Raw genomic sequence first — 23,185 nt, 5'->3', positions numbered from 1 at the left:
GTTCTACTTTAATGCTGTTGATCAGTAGAAGGGAGAAAGCTGCCTTACATCTGTGTTCAGTAAGAAATATTCCTTTACTGGGGGGGTAAATAAAAGGAAATGCCCCCATATGTGAATATTTAGTAGGAGCAAGAATGACCTCTTACGTTGGTGGTCAGTAAATGGAAGAATGCCCTTTTACGTTAGTGGTCAGTAGGGGGAGAAAATGGCAACTTATGCTGCTGGTTAGTACAAGGCAGAATGGCCCCTTATGTTGGTGGTCCATAGAACAAAGAATGCTGAATGCTCCCTTAGATATGTAGTCAGTTGCAAGAAGAATGCCCCTTTAAATGTATGTAATAGAAGGAAGTATGCCTTCGTACATTGGTGGTCAGTAGGAATAAGTAGACTGGCAGAGGTAAATCACCAGCAGCAGGATTACACTGCAGAGTAGAATGAATATTACCTGGGCTCTAACTGGAAGGATTAGTAAGAGGTAGTTCCTGTGGTATTTTCATCAGTGATGTAGCAATAGCACATTCATCTTGACAACAATAGTCCAATGCAAAAAGCTAGTTCAGTATTTCCTCTGATCTACAAGTTATTGCTAGTTAAAAGTATCACTAGTGTGACCTAGCTATAACACATAAATATTATTACAAGCAAAGCAAACAATATACAATAAACACACACAAAACACATGTACACATACATACATACATGCACAAAATACACGTTACCTACCACACCTGCCCTTTTGACCACTCAGGATATACAATCAACATTTGAAAATTATTAGGAGGCACACCTTGAAGGGGCTGGGAAAAGTATAGGGTTTATACAGTGTGTCACAGTCCAGTTACAGGGGAGTGTGGGGAACAGTGGGTGTAGTGAACGAGTTGGTGTGGCTTCACTGTGAACAGCTTATAGTGCAAGGTCTGTACCCCTTTGCTGTGATATATTTTAAACATTTTATGGCCTGGTGTTAGCCGAAGAGAAAGCAGGAGAAAAATAAGCACCATTGCTGGTGTCAACGAAAGTAAAATCATTCCTGAATCCTTTGGGAGGCTGTCTATGGTGCCTGCATTAATAAGGGGGAATTGTGGCACTGCACACACACAAACGCAAGAAAACAAACATCAACACAAGATATTAAACAGCAGAATCTAACATACCATAAAGTACACCAATCATCTTTTCCTGTAAGCACCCTCCATATGAGAGTACAACATCAAGCCTACGAATAAATTGCAGACTTTAAATGTGCTGTCAGGAAAACAAAGTGCTACAGTATATACAGTATACTGGAAAGGTTGATAAAAAAATATTTATTTGTATACATATTAAAAAAAATCTCATAACAATAGAGCTATAAAATACAACTATAAAACAGTTTTAAAGCATGCCAGGAGGAGGAAAAATGTTGAAGGTTTTTGCTATTTGAAGGTATTTGCACAAGGAGCTAATACATGCGGTTAGGGACAGATGAGTGGCCCTGTATGTGGGCATTTTTCATCAAGAGCTATTTATCTGTCCCTAAACCCAGGTAATTACTACATGTGCAATTACATATGAACAGCTGTGGAGCCTGTAAGCCTATCATTGGTTTATACAGGCTGAGTGGCTGCAGCCAATTGAAAACCTCTTGCCGTATCTGCTGCAGAAATATACTGCTCTGACCAGCCCTGGACAAATGCGAATGAGGCCTAATAATGAAATTGCTTTGCACACACATCTCTGGCGAGAATATGAATTTGTTGTCAGTAACCGGGCAGATTGGTTTGTCTACTGCATGGTGAGGCAGAACGTACATCAAGTAAATGTACTGCCTTTAATCCAGCAGTTGACCAACTGAAATTGAATAAGACTGTGTTTAATAATAGCGAATCATAAAAAAAACCTCTTATTCATCTTTTTCATACATTTCTGAGGATTCTGGATAATAGGTTTCTGGCAACCCACGCTATGGCTATACTCCACAATGTTCTTCTATATATCTGCTTGTTCAGGCAATATATTCTATCCATTATTTGTGATATAATTGTTCTAAATGACTGCACTAATTGAAGCAAGATTCCAAAGTCATTGTGCCATACTTGCAGGTGTGATTCTAGATACCAGGGTTCTCAATGTCTTCCCGAAAATCCACTTCCTTCCACTGTAATGTCTGACTTTGAAGGGCTGAATGGCTGGGAAACAAATTGGCAGGAGGTAGTTGGAGGAGAAATCGTAAAACCTGAGCAAGGATGCGGAATAATTTCTTCAGGTTCATCACTATACTTTTCAAAGGTATGCTATTTCTGATCATTGAAACAAACAGATTTTGAGACGATATTGATATGTGTATATACAAGTGTAACTAATCGAATGTCCCTAGTGATAGATCACCATTAGCTTACTTTAATCCCTTCCCGCCAGCAGTCTGTAACCTAACATTCCCCTGTAGAATGTCCCATGCTGAGGATACATTAATAAATATCCTTCCTTTCAGAGCCCCAACCAATATGCCCAATTCCAGCTATCACTGGCAACTTCCATCCCCACTGAAGACTTGGTACTACTCATAGTGATTTCCAATCATTAGCTATAACATACTGATCACATGCAGGATGAAAGTTATAATCCCCTATTAATAGTGAACAATTTGACAAGGCCCTTAAAGATATGAAAATAGGTAAAGCCCCTGGTCCAGATGGTCTTCCCCTACAATATTACAAAACTTTCACCAACATACTAAAACCAAGATTCTTGAAATCATTCCAGTCACTGCACTTAGAACAACATCCCCCAAAACAGGTCCTGGAGGCACATATAACCGTTATTCCCAAAGATGGAAAGGACTCGACCCTAGTCACAAACTATAGACCAATTTCTTTAATAAATGTTGATATTAAGATATACGCCAAAATCCTAGCCAACAGACTATTACCCCTACTATGATCGTTGATCTCCCTAGATCAAGTGGGTTTTATCCCGGGAAGGGAAGGCCGAGATAACACAATTAAAGCCCTGAACATACACCATTGGCTGACCTCTAAAAAAAAACAAGGCTTCTTCCTTTCCCTTGATGCAGAGAAGGCATTCGACAGAGTGGCCTGGGACTTTATAGATGCAGTATTGAAAAATATCGGCATATTACCCCAGATGAGAGCCTATATTGCTGCACTGTACTCTAACCCAACCGCACGAGTTCGCACAAATGGCCACCTGTCGAATGCCTTCAACCTGAAAAACGGCACAAGACAAGGTTGCCCCTTATCTCCGCTACTCTTCGTCCTCACCTTGGAACCACTCCTGAACAAAATTAGATCCAACCCAGATATAAAGGGAATTGAAATACAAGACCGTTCTTATAAAGTTGCCGCATTTGCTGATGATATGCTACTCTTTTTATCACAACCCCATATCTCATTACCCAATATCATCCAAGAACTTGAAACATTCCAGCTATTATCCAATTTAAAAATCAACCATTCCAAATCAGTAGCATTAAACATATCACTGCCCTCTAATGTTGTAGACTTGTGCAAACAAAACTTTCCATTCAAGTGGTCTTCACAAAATATTACTTATTTAGGAATTGAAATTCCTTCCGACCTCAATGATCTATACAAACTTAACTTCTTACCTTTACTAAAAACATCTAAAGAAGACCTTAAAAGATGGAATTCTCTAAACATTTCCTGGTTTGGCAGGGCATCACTGATAAAGATGACAATCTTACCCAGATTCCTCTACACAATGCAAACAATTCCTATTAGAATGCCATCTTCCTTTTTTACCTCCTTCCGCAAAGCAAGCTCCACCTTTATATGGAGAAGTAAACCTCCCAGAATTAAATATACGAGACTAAACCTCCCCAAAAACAAAGGCGGAATTGCACTACCAGACTTAAGGAAATACCATCAGGCAGCCCTTCTAACACGTATAGTTGACTGGAATCTACACCAACCAATCAAGGACTGGATGTCATTAGAACAAGCGCAATTTACCTACCCAATCAATCACTTACCTTGGATAAGCCCCAAACACCACTCAAAAGAAATCAAATCTCACCCCCTTATAGGCCCTACTCTGGCAACATTTCATGATACCTATAGAAAAAATGACCCTACCCCTTGGATCAGTTCCTTAACGCCACTCAGAAATAACCCTGACTTCCCCCCTGGAAATGAACGAAAAACATTCCTAGATAAATGGCCACACAAAGAAGTGATAGCCAAACATTTCTTCCGTAATGGGAAACTTCTGTCCCTCGATGAAATAAACAAGGACATCGACCCTAGTCTGATTTCACAATGGACCTTCCTTCAAATAAGACATTTTCTCTCTAGACCTGAAATGACTCATCTAAAGTCCAAAACTCCTACGACCCTCGAGATCCTATGTCTAGAAAAACACCCACAAAGACACAACATCTCTACCTTGTACAATTCACTGTTTGGTGACGGTTTAGAGTTCTCCACCCCGTCTTGCCTAGCATGGGAACACGACCTTAATTTATCTCTTACCAAAGAAAATTGGGAAACCATCTTCACATACACCCACAAAGGCTCACTTAATGTCGCCACCCAAGAATGCGGATACAAGATTTTATCAAGATGGTACAGAACGCCCAATATCTTACACAAATTCTACCCTCAGACCTCTGACAGATGCTGGAGGTGTAACAGAGAGGAAGGCTCGATGATACACATTTGGTGGTCCTGTCCACAAATCCAGACGTTCTGGAAAATGGTCCATGAAACCATCACAGCAGTTACCTCAGAAACGATAAACTTCGACCCAGCACACTTTTTACTACACCATAACACAATCCCCAGAAAAAGGTATTTAAAATCCCTAACCATGTTTATGACAAACGCTGCCAGACATTGTATCCCCTGTCATTGGCGATCAACCACCCCTCCGTCAAAAAAAGAGTCGTTCGGAAGAATCAATTCTATAGAATCCATTGAGGAACTCATAAGTATCTCACAGGAGAGAATGACAAACTTTACCTCGACTTGGCTTAAATGGATAGAATATAAAGGTACTCAGGAATACAAAACATCCATACTGTAATCACCAAGGAAAGGAAAAAGAAAGAAAAAAAAAAGAAAAAATCTGTATCATTCAGCTATGTTGTGTACGTTCACATAGACAGGAATCAGGAAAGAATGAAAGGTAAAAAGAAAGAATAACAAAACTGGCCCGCTAAACACCAAATATCCCTTGTCCTCTTATCCTCCCCTTTTTATGAGTAACCTTGTTAAAGAAAAAAAAAAGAAAAAATTGTTATATCTGTTTCGCTTGTAAACTTTGAGTCAATTACAAAATAGATATCTTACCTTGCATTTTGATATGCTGCACTTATCTGCTCACTGCTAGATTAATGAGCTTTCCTAAAAATTTTATAAATATCTGATATATTTTATATAAGTGTTACTGAAATTGTATTTTTACAAATTGTAATTTTTTTTCCGCTTTGTTCAATACCAATAAAAAATTTGTGGAATAAAAAAAAAAAAAAAAAAGAAAGTTATTTGAGAAAATAAGTATGCATCCTGCAAATAACACTGTTGTTACCACTAAAACCTCAAGGTGGTACTGATTTGTCAAATACGATTACAATAATTAAGTAGAACAATAGGCAAAACTTTTTTTGTAATTTTGGATAGAGTAAGGGAAGGTTATAACCATTGTTTTTTATTGTTTTATTTTACATCTGTGTCCCATTGGGGAGATTTACCTTCACTTCCTGTCCCATAGCCAAAGATAGGAAGTGAGAGGAAAGCTCTTCAAATTAGGGGAATTCCTTAGGGCCCCCCAGGTCAGTAGAGTTAATGTCCCCTTTGGAAGATTTCTCCTGTATTACTTTTCTGGGGGCAACCCAAATTTGGGGATTTTCTTTTACTTGACTTTCAATGATAATGGTAAACAGGAAAACTAGAAAGGGTGAATCTTGATAATGGGCGCACATGCAGCAATGAAATCCTAATTTATGTTCCAGTCCATCTCCACTGTATCCAAAAAAAAAATTTCTTTAATTATACTTTTAGTCTTAAAATACAGAAGTGAATTCACACAATGCAAAAAAGCACACGCGTTTACACATACATCCTTGACAGGTCAGGAACAGTATTTAAATGTAATGATTTCTATGCATACTGTTTTGTACAAATATTACTTCAATTGTATTAGCACCGTTATGGTATTTTTGCAAAATTTATGCCAGCATTAATTGAACATAAAGGTTGTTTTACTCTGTGCTCTGCTAGAAAAAAAGCTTTGCAGACCACAAAGATGTCACTTCTAAAAGACAGTTCTGTCTGATCCTGGAACCTCATACATAACAAAACCTCTGAGTACCTTTCATGTGGGGCCAGTAAAACTTATCATACTCTGCCAAAACATTAGGTCCCAGCTGTATAAACCAAACATGCAGTGGCATATTTTGTAAAACGTTACCCTGAAGGGATCTGGAATAGAATGTGACCACTTCATACCTTCTTAAATAGACACTTATCTATTCAGTACAATATGCCGCAGCTAGAAATGTGCATAGACAACAACAGATTTATTGTTAGGAAAACTGGCACATTGTATTAGCCTTTATTTTTGAGGTATACCTCAGCATACCCCTTATAGTTAATGTTTCTGGGAATGTTTGCTGACTGCCAGACAGCAAAGTTGAATGCTTTCACAATCAACTTAAGGGTTTTAATGCACAAATGAGATAAACATATTTAGCCTTGTTAGTCTTTAAGCTCTTTATATTTTTAAACCACAAATGTGTATATCATGCAGCATACAGTTTATTCTCTGTAACCAAGCTTCTGTATTTTCCTGCATGTTGTTTCATGAGCAGTAAATCACTAATGCTGTTTTGTGACAGACTTGTATAGTATAGAAAAGATTTCTACCAAAGAAGGCAATAGATGTTCAAGATTGGTAATAACTATAACGTTATCTGGTCCTTCAATAGCCCTTTGTATCTTTCATTCAAACCAGCTGCCTGTATATGGTATGGAACATGGCATACCCAGTACACTCCAGAATCTTTGATCCACTGCTGTACTTTTGATCCAGTGAAGTATGAGCCAGTATTACTTTGAACCTGTTTGGGACAGCCATATGCAACAAGGAGTTTCTGAAGTAATTTGCATGTTTGCAAGGATGAGCAAGCAAACATCCTGAATAAGTGTGCACTACAATGCAACAGTACCTCAGTCCTTTGTCTCCCCAAGGCAGAGGACTGATGAAGTCAATCTGACAAAATCTCTGCAGGCTTCTGTCCCCTCTTAATTGACCTGAAGGAGTACTTTGCCATCGTTGCACTTCTTTACACAGTGTACGGTTCCCTATTACAGCCTTTATCATGTCCATGGATATAGGGAGTTCTCTCTGCTGTGCCCATTCATATGTAACTTTCTGCCCCAAATGTCCAAATTGCTTGTAAGCCCAGTTGGCAGAGTTTATCAAGACAGGATCAATTGGCACAACTGCATTCACCTTGGCAATTTTGTCTATATTTCTCGAAGTCTGGGACTAGGGGCACATGTGCCTCAACATGCCCCACTTTTATGGTGCAGGAGTGAGCTTCTTTCCAGATGCAGTCCCAGATGTCCTTGCCTCCCACACCACCTCTTCATGAATCATCCAGTTATTGGACCTCCAAGCGGGCATCCATATTGTCAGTCCTTTAAAGACCACCCAGCTGTAAGTGTAGATGGTGACACAGGAAGAAGAATCCTCCTGAAGATTCATTACTACAGCTTTCAACTCTGCATTCTGACTGCACCCATAAATTCTGGTCTCCTGCAGGACTATGTCTGTACTTGAGTTGTAGGATGGCACTGTCCACTGATGCCTGGACAAGGTGACTATGACTGATCAATCAGTGAACCGTGCTGACAGTTCTTGTCTTCTGACAGATACTCAAAGGGTAGAGCCTCTTGAATGAGGGATGGCTACAGCACAGGAATTTCTTCTGGCAGGGTGCTGATAAAAGTTTCAAACCCTGCCAACTTCTTTAAAATGTCTCTGACATCCCCAGCTGCAGAACCCCCTCTTTCTTGACGGTACCACTTCCAGTTTATCAGTATCTGGTTCTGAACTGCAGTTACCCTAGTGGTCAGTCCATTATTCCTCTTCCATCCTACTTTTGGCAGTGCAGTATGGATTGTGACTGGATCATATCCTGTAAAGGCCTCTACATGTTGAAGTGCTGTGTACATGTTGAAGTGGATACTTCTCTAGGGGTGTGTATCTGTTCTGTGCCTCTCTCTGTTGCTTGGCCGAAAAGTGCCCTCTTTCTTTTCATTTGGCTGCCACATACTTCAAGATATGGTGCCATCCTGCTCCACTACATTCAGATGAAATATTACTCCTGGTCTCATGGGTCCCAGTCCATGATGCTGCAAAATGGCTTCTTTAGCGGCAATAAATATAGTGTGCTGCTCTGAACCCCATGAGAACTCTTTTTTCCCAGTCCCTGATGCTGCAAAATGGCTTCTTTAGCAGCAATAAATGCAGTGTGCTGCTTTGAACCCCATGAGAACTCGTTTTTCTGGTAACATTATATATAGGGCCTCAGGATCAGTCCAAGATGTGGGATGAACAATGAGCCTCCATTTTGGTAGTAGTGGACAACAATCCCTGAATAGTTTGCACAACTGGAATTTTCCTCTGTGGCCTAGTCTATATCATTCCCAGGAATTGTACCTCAGTGGAAGATCCTTGGACTTTGTCTTTGTTAAAGCACGTGGAGAATAAAGGATGGACTATTATCAGCAGGTACAGTGTTTCAGTTACATTTGCTTTTGTCCTGTAAATCAGGATGTCATCAATGTAGTAAAACACAGCAACTTTCAAATTCAGGGTACTTAAATTTTGTGAAATCAGTTCATGACAAATTGTTGGAGAATAAAGGTAGCCTTGAGGAAGCATGGTGAAAGAGTATTGGCAGCCATGCTGCAAAAGTGTGAACTGGTCCTGACACTCTGGGCCTACTGAGATGGAAAAGAAACTGTTAAGGTCGATCACGGCATAATATTCTCCTGTCTCCTTTACAGTATTCTCAATGACAGAGATCATATTAGGTACGGCTGACTTCAGTTAAAATGCACGGCTCCGGGTCTGTCAAATACTATAATGCCATAAAAAAGCAGGGTTGGCTTGTTCTGAGAACACTGAAGGAAATAGAGGTGGAAGACCACACACCCTATTAAAAAATTAGAATTTCTTTATTTCAACAAGTTAAAATCTTAACAGCAACACATAGCATAACACACAGGGAACAAAGTTATGATTAAGTATCTCTGACGATAAAAGCACCAACCATGTTCCCTATTAGCTTCTGTCAAGATTTTCATTTGTTGAAATAAAGAAATCTGATTTTTATCTTCAGGTGTGTGGTCATCCACCTCTATTTCGATCGAAGGTGCCACTTTGTTTAGACCTCTGTAATCCACAGTAATTCCATATGCCTAAGGATCTCTACTGTCAACAGTTCTTGAATAGTCTCCCCAATTTATTTGTGGCCTCCAGAAAGTCTGTACAGGCTGAGACAGGCTGGCTTCTCTGGTGGAGAAATGTTGACAGGTCCATTTTGCATAACCTCTGACCACAGCCTTCAGCAACCTTACCAGATACACTTTATCAAGATACCCAAATGTGAGTGTACCCTGTTCAGTCTGAATTGAGTGACCGGGAAGTACATCTTGCCCAAGAATATGGGTCCCTTGCCAATAGCCAAATTCACACATGTCCGGAATGCTGATGTGGTTTGCCCTCCCAAACCTTCTATATGGATCACTTCTCCTTTGTGATGGGAAGGATTTCCTTACAAAAGTGTAACTTCAGCTCCAGTATCAACTAGAGCCATCATACAGTGACAGATGCACATGGGTGTCAGTCTCCTGCTATCACTGCCCTCACTGCTACCACAGGAGACTCACCTTCCTTTCATGAAGGATAAATAATCTCCCAGCTCCTCTTTTTGACACTCTCTAACTCCTCCCCAGAATATAAGGATTTTGGTCTGGGTTCATGTGCAATTTTGGGAATAAACTTGGGACTAAAAGGAGGGGTCTGTTCTGTTTCTTCTCAATCTAGACTGATGTTATCTTCAATAGGAGTAGTGTTTCTAACCCACTAACTTTCCACCTTTTTAGAAATTCTGTGGTAGAAATCTCATCTATCTAATTCTTAGGTACTCCTGCTTTTAATAGGCCCACCCAGATTTGTTTCCTAGAGATAACTATTGTGATTTTCTAGGCACCTCCTGCCTTTTCTACCACCTTCTGATTCTGTTCTTTTTTTCTTATTCTCCTCCTGTCTGACCTTAAACTTTTCTACTGCCTTGACAGGTTTTGTGTTAGTCTCCTCTAGCTCCCCCAACTGGCTTAAAAGAGTAGTTGCTTCATGAATCTTGCTGTTTAATCACAGGCCTCCTAATAAGGACAATAAAGGAGCCCTGAGATTAACTACTTGCGAACCACCCACCATCGTTGTACATTGGCTGTTTGAAGGGGAATACTGTTGTTATGGCAGCAGCTAGCTGCCATATCCCTGCTATCCTCTTCAACAGCGGGCGGTCCACTTTCAGATAAAAGTGGTCTCTGTGGCAGTTTCGCTGCAAGATAAGTTTTATCGGGGGCGGGAGAGGGCTTCCCGCTGCACTCCAGTCGACTCTGCCGCTTACTGGAGACGTCGGTAGCAGCGGAGACGATCAGGTATTTTCTCCTTTGAGACCTGGAGCCAAGTGAGGGAAAGATGGCCACAACTCGGCTCCATACCATGGGATGGTGGAAGTGACGTCAAACGTCACTTCCACCCAATGGTCTCAAAGGGCAATTTTTTTTTGGAAAATAAAAAGACATTTATTTATTTTTTATTGCATTTTAGTGTAATTGTGAGATCTGAGGTCTTTTTGACGCCAGACCTCACATTAAAGAGGTCCTGTCATGCTTTTTCTATTACAAGGGATGTTTACAAAAATAAAAATGAAAAAGTAAAATAAATAAGAAAAAAAATATATAAAGCATCCCGTCCCGCCGAGCTTGTGAGCAGAAGTGAATGCATACGTAAGTTGCAGCCACATATGAAAACAGTGTTTAAACCACACATGTGAGGTATCGCTATGATTGTTAGAGTAAGAGCAATAATTCTAGCACTAGACCTCCTCTGTAACTCAAAACTGGTAACTTATAGAAATTTTTAAACTTCGCCTACGGAGATTTTTCAGGGTCAAAATGTGTCGCCATTCCATGAGCGGGTGCAATTATGAAGAGTGACATGTTGGGTATCAATTTACTCGGCGTAACATTATCTTTCACAATATAAAAAAAATTGGCCGAACTTTACTGTTGTCTTATTTTTTTATTAAAAAAAAGTGTATTTTAAAAACAAATTGCTCTTGTAAGACAGCTGCGCAAATACGGTGTGACATAAAGTATTGCAACAACCGCTATTCAATTCTCTAGGGTGTCTGAAAAAAAATATATGTGTATAATGTTTGGGGGTTCTAAGTAATTTTCTAGCAAAAAAAAATGTTAACTTGTAAACAGCAAGATAGATAGATCTTTCTGAGATTTGTTGTTTACAAGTTAAAAACAGTTTTTTTGCTAGAAAATTACTAAGAACCCCCAAACATTATACATTTTTTTCTAACACCCTAGAGAATAAAATGGCGGTCGTTGCAATATATTCTGTCACACCGTATTTGCTCAGCTGTCTTACAAGCGCACTTTTTTGGAAAAAAATACACTTTTTTGAATTAAAAAATAAGGCAACAGTAAAGTTTTTGTTATATTGTGAAAGATAATGTTACGCCGAGTAAATTGATACCCAACATGTCATGCTTCAAAATTGCGTCCACTCGTGGAATGGCGATGCATATTTAAAGTTACAGAGGAGGTCTAGGGCTAGAATTATTGCTCTTGCTCTACCAATTATGGCAATACCTCACATGTGTGGTTTGAACACTGTTTTCATATGCAGATGCTACTCACGTGTGCGTTCGCTTCTGCACACAAGATCTGGGGTCAAAAAGATGCAATAATAAAAAAAATGCAATAATAAAAAAATGCTGTTATTTAAACAAATTTAAAAAGAATGGCCCTTTAAGAGCTATGGGCGGAAGTGACGTTTTGACGTTGCTTCCATCCTGCAATGACATGGGGAAGGGTGGGGGCTTCCCCTCACTCATCTCCATGCTCAGCCACAGGAAGGATCCGATTGCCTCCGCTGCTGCTGACAGCTCTGGTAAGCGGCACGGATCGTGGAGGGCCCCTCCGCCACCACCGATAAAAGTGATCTTGCAGTGAATCCGCGCAGAGACCACTTTATCTTAAACTGGTCCACTCACTGAAGAAGAGGATGTCTGCTTCTCTGCTTTTCTTAAATCAAAATTTTTAAGGCTAAAGTCTACAAAATTATCTGAAACTTTATCGGCCCAAGTCTTATTCAAGGGAGAAGCATACTTTGCAGATTTCTTAGCATGAGGAATCCACTGACTCTCTCTGGCCCAAGTAAGCATGTTGCATGCCCCCTCCTGGATACCAGAAACCTCATCAGCCTTGCTTTTCCTAAACAACTCACATAGCATTTTTCTTAGCATCAGAAACAGAAAATACTACAGAAAATACAGCCGTTTCTATTGAACTTTAGGGCAAATCCCCCCCAGCCGCCGCCAGTTGTTTTGATTTGTATATTTTAGGTCACTTTGTGGTAAAAGCAAGAAAACATAAACCTCTTACATATATAATGTAATTTACTAAACAATAATGTTGTAAATACAAACTACTTACAATTGTAATAAAACAATACAAGACAAATGGAGTATTACAGGCATACAGACAACACATGAACACGCTACCTAAACTTCATAGCGAATGAGCATGAATAATGGTCTGTGTTACAATATGAATACACTAACCATTACTTAGCTCAGGTCACAGCAACTTCACAATCTCCATAGGCAACCAAGGCTCCAGGCTCTACTCTACAAGCGATTGTAAGAAATTGGGCACAAACATCATTCCCAGGTGAAATTTCTTCTTTGGGCCTGTGAAGTCCCCTCTAGCACAGACTTTCCATTGTTGTTATGGAGCCCTCCTTTCAACTTATGCTGCTGGCCTTTTATTTAGAAAATGTAGGTAGCCATTCCAAAGTGGGAGCGTATCCTACTTCAACTTTTTTTTTACAACAGTTTCTTGTGAGAACATTTTCTAGCTCTCGGTGGTACTGTTGTATCATACATACCATAGGTCAAATATGTCAAAAGGTCAAGCTATTGTTGACATAGTTTGGTCCAAACGTTTGACATCACTTTCTTTAGAAACAAGAAGTGGCTAAAATGTGTACATTGCCCAATATATATATATCAGACACCGCACAGTCAGCCCCCCTAACACTCACAAACAATGCATCCCCCTGCCCATCCTTCTTAACTAACATACAATGCAGCCTGCTGCCATTGCCTTCAGTCACATATGTTGAACACCTCCCCCCCACCACGCACATGCATACAATGCAGTCCCACTTCACTCTTAAATACATACAAGGAAGCTCACTACAACAGTAAGTTACTGCAATTCTCCTGAAGATTTCGGCAGCTGTAGTTTGGTGGGGCCACATGCTATGCATTAACAAGAAGTATTGTATAGGACTTATCTTTTCTGCCAGTGAAGATTGCACACACTGAAGGCCAGATAGGGAAGCACTGCAGATGCAGCTTTCAAGCTTCAAGGGGACACAGCTTGCCATACAGCACCTCCATGTGAAAACACTGCACCTGGAGCAGCTGTCTCAGCACCCTCCTATGTCCAGACGGGTCATTGTACTGTCCCATTGCATTCTGCAGGACACATGTAGTACAATTGTTATTTTAGACATTCACTTCATCATCTACTACCAATACATTATTCAGGATACTAATAAAATATCTAATAAAAAATAATGGGTACATTTTGTGTAAAGTGAAATCTTTTCAGAATATTCTAAAACTAATTTTAGCATTCTTGAAGCAGATTTTATATACCCCATATACAGTGGATATAAAATGTCTGCACACCCCTGTTAAAATGTCAGATTTCTGTGATGTAAAAAAAATTAGATAAAGATAAATAATTTCAGAACTTTTTCCACCTTTAATGTGACCTTTAATCTATACAACTCAACTCGATTGAACAACAAACTGAAATCTTTTAGGTGGAGGGAAGTAAAAATAAAAAAATAAAATATTATAGTTGCACACCTTTAAGCTAAAACTTTGTTGAAACACCTTTTGATTTTATTACAGCACTCTGTCTTTTTGGGTATGAGTCTATCAGCATGGCACATCTTGACTTGACAATATTTGCCCACTCTTCTTTGCAAAAACACTCCAAATCTGTCAGATTGTGAGAGCAACGCCTGTGCACAGGCCCTCTTCAGATTTCCAATCAAATTCAGGTCTGGGCTTTGGCTGGGCCATTCCAAAACTTTAATCTTCTTCTGGTGAAGCTATTCCTTTGTTGATTTGGATGTATGCTTTGCAAAAAAGAGGGGGCAGAGGGTGGGACTTTGGATGAGGTGTGTGGGGTAGAGCCAGACAAAACCATATACATATGTAAAAAATTATATTCTTTATTAGACCAAAGATAGGGCATGGATCAACCCATATAAATGCATAATAGCACATTGGCATATAAAATACAAAGTATCAACATACATATTGAGGACAGTGACCGCCATGACACAGAAAGTAAATATTGTACATCACAGTCCCCCAAATGGAGTAGACATAACATTAAATCAGAGTGGTAAAGCAATAAAACCATCTAGACTCATAAATATGAAATTAATGCATCAAAATAAGCTGGACGACGTTTCATGAACTTCTATCCACTCATCAGGAGCGAGTACTAAAAAAGGAATAAAAATCACCATTCTAGTTTGATATTACCACAGACTGGGTGGGTGGAGGGATTAAGATGATGATGAACAGATAAACGGCCATAACTGAAAGTACTCATAAAAGAAATGATAATGAGACCATGCGATACAACCTACGGGAGGTCAGCCAGATAAATATGTCCAGCACGGGAGCTTAGGAAAGGAAAGGGGTGACTGTGATGTATAATATTTACTTTCTGTGTCATGGCGGTTACTGTCCTCAATATGTATGTTGATACTTTGTATTTTATATGCCAATGTGCCATTATGCATTTATATGGGTTGATCCATGCCCTATTTTTGGTCTAATAAAGAATATAATTTTTTACATATGTATATAGTTTTGTCTGGCTCTACCCCGCACACCTCATCTAAAGTCCCACCCTCTCCCCCCCACTCTTTTTTGCATAAGCAACCAGGGATGTTGGTGCAATTTTCCCTGTTGCCTCTCATGCAAAGTCCCACATATTTCCTTTTTTCTCTGGATGTATGCTTTGGGTTGTTCTCATGTTGAAAGATGTTCAGCTTTCTAGCAGAAGCCTGAAGGTTTTGTGTCAATATTGACTGGCATTTGGAACTGTTCATAATTCCTTCTACCTTGACTAAGGCCCCTATTCCAGCTGAAGTAAAACAGCCCAAAGCAAGGTGATGTTCAGTGTTTTTTGTGCCAAACATATCTTTTGGAATTATGGCCAAAAAGTTCAACCTTGGTTTCATCATGCCATAACACCTTTTCCCACATGCTTTTGTGAGACTTCAGATGTGTTTTTGCAAAATTTAGCTGAGCTTGGATGTTTTTTCTTTGTACGAAAAGGCTTGTCTTGCCTCTCTACTCCATTGCCCAGACATATGAAGAATACGCAAGATTGTTGTCACATGTACCACACAGCCAGTACTTCCGCGTTATAGCTGTATACAAAATGCAAGTGCCTCCAAACCAGAATTTTGATGGAGAGATTAATAAAGGGGCTAACAACCCATCCCCAGAGGGAACCAAAGGGTGTTCTGGGTTGTATAATAGAACAAAAGTCTGCCTGGTGGTAGCACATACCTAACATGTGAAATTACATATAGATCATGGCAAGCAGGCCTGGGGTTGCTAAGAGGGCATTCTATAAATAAATATAGGAAAAAAGTGGGTATGGGGTATTGTTTGTAGAATTTTGAGGAAAATAATGACATTAATCCATTTTGGAATAAGACTGTAACATAACAAAAGATGAAGCGCTGTGAATACTTTCCGGATGCACTGTATATATTTTTTATTTATTATACACAGTGCTACAAAATAAACATTCAAATTTTCTTCTTCTTTTTAGTAAGGCAAATCTGAAATATTGTGTATGAAAATGTTAATGACACCTTCCCATTTACACACACTCCATTGTGAAATGGGAATAATTTAATTGGTCCAAAAAGGCTGTCAAAAGTATGCTTTCATATTAGACATTACAGCATGCTTTTCAAATTATGGGACATACCTGTACTTTGTAATTATTGTTTATTTCTAAAATTAAGAGTTATACAAATGTCTAAATTATTTTAAAACATTCTTTTATAAGCTTATAAACAAAATAGGTTCAAATAAAATTTACCAAAAATGATAGCATCCCTTTAATTTCCTATTTTCATCACAAGCTCAGTATGAAGATTTGATTGTAATTCTATGGAAATTAATCTTGCTGTAATATATTTTGCTTGACTTTTTTCTAGGATGGCAGAAGACAGCTGGTTAGCTGGGACATGGACACAACATGGGTAGATTTCATACAATTCTATATACAGATTGGAGGAGACAGTCCATCTTGCAATAAACCAGATAGCAGAGAAGAGGGAGTTTTACTACAGTACAGTAATAATGGTGGCATAAATTGGCATCTACTCGCAGAAATGTACTTCTCTGATTTCACAAAACCAAAGTAAGTGCCATTCTATATATTTTATATACTTCGAAGCCAGATTTAAAACAGATTTCCAGATACACAACTATATAAACATTTAAAATACAAATATGTAAATCTTTTTTCCTAATGCCACATACACACTATCGGACTATCCGGCGGACAATCTGCCCATGTGTGGGCTCCGGCGCACTTTTTCTTTCCAAAAGTCCGGCGGACTTAGAAAGAAGTTTTGACTCAAAATTGTCCGCCGGACTACAATCCGGCCGTCTGTGTGCTAGTCCGCCGGACTTTTGAAATGAACGGACTTGCCTACACGGAGAAAAGTTTGTTCATTTTGAACGTGGCTCCAAGTAGATGGAACTAGTGAAGGAAGTCAATGTCGCCGCCTCCATTGGCGAGTTTGACACCTCGCTGGCCCTGTCACCTGGTATGGATTTAAAGGGGAACCCCTATGCTGAAAAAACGGCGTGGGGATCCCCCCCCAAAGTCCATAGCAGACCCTTATCCGAGCATGCAGCCCGGCCAGTCAGGAAGGGGTATGGGGACGGGCAAGCGCTCCCCCCTCCTGAGCCATACCAGGCCGCGTGTCCTCAACATGGGGGGGTGCTTTGGGGAAGGGGAGGCCCTGCGGCCCCCCTACCCCAAAGCACCTTGTCCCCATGTTGATGAGGACAAGGGCCTCTTCCCGATAACCCTGGCCGTTGGTTGTCAGGGTCTGCGGGCGGGGGGCTTATGGGAATCCGGGAGCCCCCTTTTATAAGGGGGCCCCCAGATACCGCCCCCATGTGAATGAGTATGGGGTACCCCTACCCATTCACCTGGTGAAAAAAGTGTAAATAAAAAAACACAACACAAGTTTTTAAAATAATTTATTAGACAGCTCCGGTGGTCTTCTCTTCTTCCGTCTTGGGGGGTCTTCTCGTCGGACTCCTCCGCTATCTTCTGCTCTTTTTCTAGCTCTTTTACTAGTGGAGGAGCCCGGCTTTCTTCTTCTACGTCGCCGGAGGATTCTGGGACTGTGTGTGTTCATGTGTGGGCAGGTCCGCCTGTTCGGAAAGTCCGGCGGACCTCCGCTGCAAAGTCCGGCGGGTTATCCGTTGGATTAAGTTCGCCAGATAGTCCGATCATAAACATTCTTTTATGGAGCAAAAACAAAAAACCCAACAGTGAGACAGCGACGAGGCAACAGATATGGACCTGGGGGGGGGACCCCCACACCTTTTTTCGGCATAGGGATTCCCCTTTAAGTCCATACCAGGTGACGGAGCCAGCAACGTCTCCTTCGCTGGTCCCAGCTACCTGGAGCCGCGCTGAAAATTAACAGACTTTCCTCCGTGTTTGTGGGCGAGTCCGTTTATTTCAAAAGTACGGTGGATAGTCCGACGGACTTAGTCCGCCGTACCTAGTCTGCCGCAAAAGTACCATGTGTGGGCAGGTAGCTCGTTAGGAAAGTCCGGCGGACAGTCCGCCAGACTAAGTCTGCCGGATAGTCTGATACGTGTGTAAGCGGCATAAGAGTACCTGAACTTCCTTCCTAACCCTCTGATCCTATTTTAAGAGACTGTTCGTTGTCTACATTTTTGCAAATAAAAATCCCTTTATGCGGATCTGTTGTCAGTCTCTAAAGTTACTGGGCCATCTACCAGGGGAACCCCTAGATACAAATCGAGGAGAAGAAGATAACGGTAAGCCCAATCAAACCAGCAGCTCCTTCGGGCGTTAGTGCTACATAATATACACTGATTTGGGTTATTTTCACCAGAAATATAGCAGTATACATTGTGGCCTAAATTTATGAAGAAAGATTGTTTATTTGCAAAATTTTATAACCGAAATGAAGAAAAACGCATTTTTTTGCCTCTACATTGTTAGTATGTAGTATTTCTATCTCAAACAAAATCAAAGCATTTGGATACTGGGATTAAAATTAAATAATAAAAAAACACAGTAACTCTTTTTTTTCTTTCACTTATTTGTTTCAAAAATAGGGTATAGCTGGATTAATGATGGGGTGTAGACTGTTCTGAGTTGTGTTGTCCTATTACCATATTTGTAGATGTTACAAAGTATTTACTGAAAAATAAGTGTCTTTTAAATTGCCCAGCTAAACGAGGTAATTATTATATCCCACCAGGTTTGTATATTTTGAGCTTCCTAATACAGCTAAAACCCTATGTACCCGGTTTCGTTGGTGGCAACCAGTATTCTCCGGAGAAGGTTATGATCAGTGGGCCATTGATGACATCATTATCCTCTCAGAAAACCAAAAGCAGATTGTTCCTGTTGCTTATCCAACAATGCCACAAGTAAGTTACCTCCAAACTAAATATGTTACTTTGAAATGTCTGTTTACAATTCTCATATTAGCACCTTAATTCTTCCCTTTTACACCAGGTTCACATGTATGCCCTGCAGGACTGCGTGTAAATTGCAAGCTTTCTGGCAACTGCAGCAATAAATGCACTGCTGTTAGCAGACGAATGGGGCTGCTATTAATTCTTAATGGCAACCCCAAGCGGTAGAAACTGCAGCACAAGTTTTTGCTGCAGGAAACACATAGGACTGTGTTTTTCCTGCTGCTGTGGTTTTAGAAAAAGTGCAAGGACCTTTTCCTACTTGTACCGCAGGTACAGCAGCCCATTCAAATGAATGGGCTGCTGTGCCCGCACAAATGCGGCCACAGGGAAACTGGAATAGTGCGAACCTAGCCTCAAGGATGATAGGACATGTCAAGACAAAATTTAAGAAAAATATTTTGTAAATCTATGCAATAAATGCATATTTCCCTATGTTTTATCCCTTTAACCACTTAAGCTCCGGACCATTTTCCAGCTAAAGGACCAGGCCCCTTTTTGTGATTCGGCACTGCGTCATTTTAACTGACAATTGCGCGGTCGTGTGACATAGCTCCGCTATAAACAAAAATAGAGCGACAATTTTGAAAAGAAATGCAATATTTTTTACTTTTTGCTATAATAAATATCCCCCAAAAATATATATTAAAAAAAATTTTCCCTCAGTTTAGGCTGATACGTATTCTTCTACATGTTTTTGGTAAAAAAAATCGCAATAAGCGTTTATTGATTGGTTTGCGCAAAAGTTATAGCGTCTACAAAATAGGGGATAGTTTTATGGCATTTTTATTCATATTTTTTTTTACTAGTAATGGCGGCAATCAGCGATTTTTATTGTGACTGCGACATTATGGCAGACATGCCGGACAATTTTGACATATTTTTGGGACCATTGGCATTAATACAGTGATCAGTGCGATTAAAAAGGCACTGATTACTGTAAAAATGTCAGTGAAGGGGCAGTGTAGGAGTTAAGTGTGTGTGTTTTTTTTTTTTACAAAGGGGGCGTGGCTTGGCATGTGACATCACTGATCGTCTTTCCCTATAATAGGGAACAGATGATCAGTGACAGCCACACTACCACGAGGAGAGGTTTGTTTACACTTACCTCTTCAGCTCTGTGACCCGATCGCGGGACACTGGCGGCGATTGAGTCTGCTGGTCCCGCGGCCACGGTCACGGAGCTCAGGACCGGGTCGCGAGTGCGCCGGATGGGACGCGACCCACAGCTGGGTTCTTAAAGGGCAACGTACCTGTACGTGCCTGTGCCCAGCCGTGCCATTCTGCCAACGTACATCGGCGTGAGGCAGTCCTTAAGTGGTTAAACACATCAAGCACAGAAAAATAACTGTTGATGTGTAATAAATATAGCGAGCTTCTTCCCCTTTCTCTTTGATGTAACAACATAGGGGGAAGATTTACTAAAATTGTAGCACTCAGAATCTGGAGCAGCTGTTCATGGTAGCCAATCAGCTTCTAACTTTAGCTTGTTCAGTTTTGGCAATAAAACCTGAAAGCTGATTGGTTTCTCTGCAGAGCTGCACCATATTTTGCACACTCCAGTTTGAGTAAATCCCTCCCATAGTGTTTTTTTTTCTCATAATTCTAAAGGTTATGTTGTCAGCCCTGTCCACCTGGTTTCTGATGCATTATAAAGAACCTCTCCTCATCTCCCTCCCCCCTTCTCATCACCATGACACCACCTTGTGCACTGGCAGAAAGCATATGAAGTTATCAGCTACAAGGTTTCTGGCAAAATCAAAAGATTATTATACAGGATTTATATAGCACCAATGGTTTTTGCTGTGCTATAGATTTTTTGCACTCATATAACAAAAACTTTTAGTGGTATATTTAGCAGATCAAAAGGGAGGAAATAAGAGCAGTTCGTTGTTATGGTTTGCATAAAGTTTAAAGAGTAACTTCACTCATGTTGAGAAAAAAACAATCCCCTCTGTGTGATCTATGTACATTGAAAGGATTTTAGCAAACATTATTGCAGATTCCTAGCTGTTTCGGAGCTGAAAAAAAAGCTCTTTGATTATGTCAATGTGCAGAGTGACTCTGAATGGGAGTGAATTTTTCATTATTATCAGCTTATGCACTTGCAGTGTTCAAATGAGGAAAGATGCAGGGTCTGCGTCCCTTTATAAGTAATTAAAACTGGAGTGCAGGAATAAAAAGCTAACATACATATTCATTACACCGAGAAATGAGCGATCAAAGACCGCTGGAGCAACGGGCTGTGGAAGGGACAAAAACAGCTGGCTTAGGATCTCAGTGATGCTAAACTTGGGCCTTATCCTTAAGTTCCCCACAGCACTTTACCCCAACACTTTTGCCTTAACATTTTTTTTCTACTTTCTCCTCAACACATGTCTAAACCAGGGGTGTCCAACTCCAGTTCTTGTGAGCCACATGCAGGTGAGTATTTTAGAGTAAACAGCCATATTTTGTTTCTGTGCAATGCATACTTTACTTAATTTACTGCTGTCTATTAGATACAGTTCCGTGCAAAATATTTAGGCAGGTATGAAGAAATGCTTTAAAGTAAGAATGCTTTCATATATATTTTTTAATTATTTATTTTTACCAATTTAACAAATGAAAAGTGAGCAAATAGAAGAAAAATCTAAATCAAATCTACCCTGTGGTTTTCTAGGTACACAGAGTGCTTGTGCACACAGTGTTTGAAGGAACTCGACAGGTAGGTTGTTTTACATCTTGGAGAACTAACCACAGATCTTCTGAGGATGTATGCTGCCTCAAATCCTTTTGTCTGTTAATGTAATCTCAAACAGACACCATGATGTTGAGATCAGAGCACTGTGGGGGCCAAACCACCATTTCCATGACTTCTTGTTCTTCTTTACACTAAAGATAGTTCTTAATGACATTGGCTGTAAGTTTGGGGTTGTTGTCCTTCTGCAGAATACATTTGGAGCCAATCATTCATCTCTCTGATGGTATGGTATGGTATGATGGAAAAGCATCTGCCTGTATTTCTCTTTTGAGAATTAAGGACATCATTGATCAGGCAACATTGAGGATCGTACACGCATTGGTAGGCCAAGGATAGATGAAAGACACATCATGCTTACTTCCCTTTGACATCGGAAGATGTCCTGCAGTGCAATCAGTACAGAACTGGTAGAAACCAGTGGGACTCAGGTACACTCATCTACTCTCCAGAGAAGTCTGGTCAAAAGTGGTCTTCACGGAAGAATTGTGGCCAAAAAGCCATACCTCTGATTTTGAAACAAAGCTAAGGGACTCAACTATGCACAAAAACATGGGAACTGCGGTCCAGAAAAATGGCAGCAGGTGCTCTGGACTGATGAATCAAAATTTGAAATATTTTTTCTGTAGCAGGAGACAGTTAGTTTGATGAAGGGCTGGAGAGTGGTGCAATAATGAATGTCCGTAGGCAACAGTTAAGCATGGTGTAGATTTCTTGCAAGTTTGGGGCTGCATTTCTGTAAATGGATTTGGAAATTTTTCTCAGGATCAATGGCATCCTCAGTGCTAAGAAAAATATGGGCAGATACTTATCCATCATGCCATACCATCAGGGAAGCATGTATTGGCCCCAAGTGTACTTTGCAGCAGGACAACAGCCCCAAACATACAGCCAACATCATTATGCACTTTCTTCAGCATAAAGAAGAGCAAGGAGTTCTTGAAGTGATGGTTTGGCCCCCGTGGAAACCTGATGTCAACATCATCAAGTTTGTCTGAGATTACATGAAGAATCAGAAAAATTTAGGGCAGCCTACATCCACAGAAGATATGTGGTTAGTTCTCCAAGGTGCCGAGTTCCTTCATAAACTGTGTGCAAGTGTATCTAGAAAAATGAATGCTGGGTTAAAGACAAAGGGTGGTCACACCAAATATTGATTTGACTTGGATTTCTCTTCTGTTCATTTACTTTCCATTTTGTTAATCGATAAAAACAAAGTATTAACACTTCTATTTCTGAAAGCATTCTTACTTTATAGCATTTCTTCACACCTGCCTAAAGCTTTT

The 23,185-nt window shown here is 40.2% G+C and overlaps 1 protein-coding gene across 4 annotated transcripts in view; it reads left to right on the top strand.

Annotated features, from left to right (window-relative positions):
• RELN (reelin) overlaps nucleotides 1-23,185 on the top strand; it is a 651,259-nt gene that overhangs the window by 429,268 nt on the left and 198,806 nt on the right. For all 4 annotated transcript variants that reach the window (XM_077471873.1, XM_077471875.1, XM_077471874.1 and 1 more), the window contains exons 24-26: nucleotides 2,082-2,268; nucleotides 16,615-16,820; nucleotides 18,940-19,111. In XM_077471873.1, coding sequence (XP_077327999.1) covers nucleotides 2,082-2,268; nucleotides 16,615-16,820; nucleotides 18,940-19,111 — 565 coding nt within the window. The remainder of the gene's footprint in view (nucleotides 1-2,081; nucleotides 2,269-16,614; nucleotides 16,821-18,939; nucleotides 19,112-23,185) is intronic.

This window comes from Lithobates pipiens, unplaced genomic scaffold, assembly GCF_037356315.1.
Source record: "Lithobates pipiens isolate NorthernLeopardFrog02 unplaced genomic scaffold, aLitPip1_a1.2 Scaffold_8, whole genome shotgun sequence".
NCBI classification, from domain to species: domain Eukaryota; kingdom Metazoa; phylum Chordata; class Amphibia; order Anura; family Ranidae; genus Lithobates; species Lithobates pipiens.
Note: the sequence above shows the minus strand (reverse complement) of the source record. Positions and strands in the feature narration are given on the sequence as shown.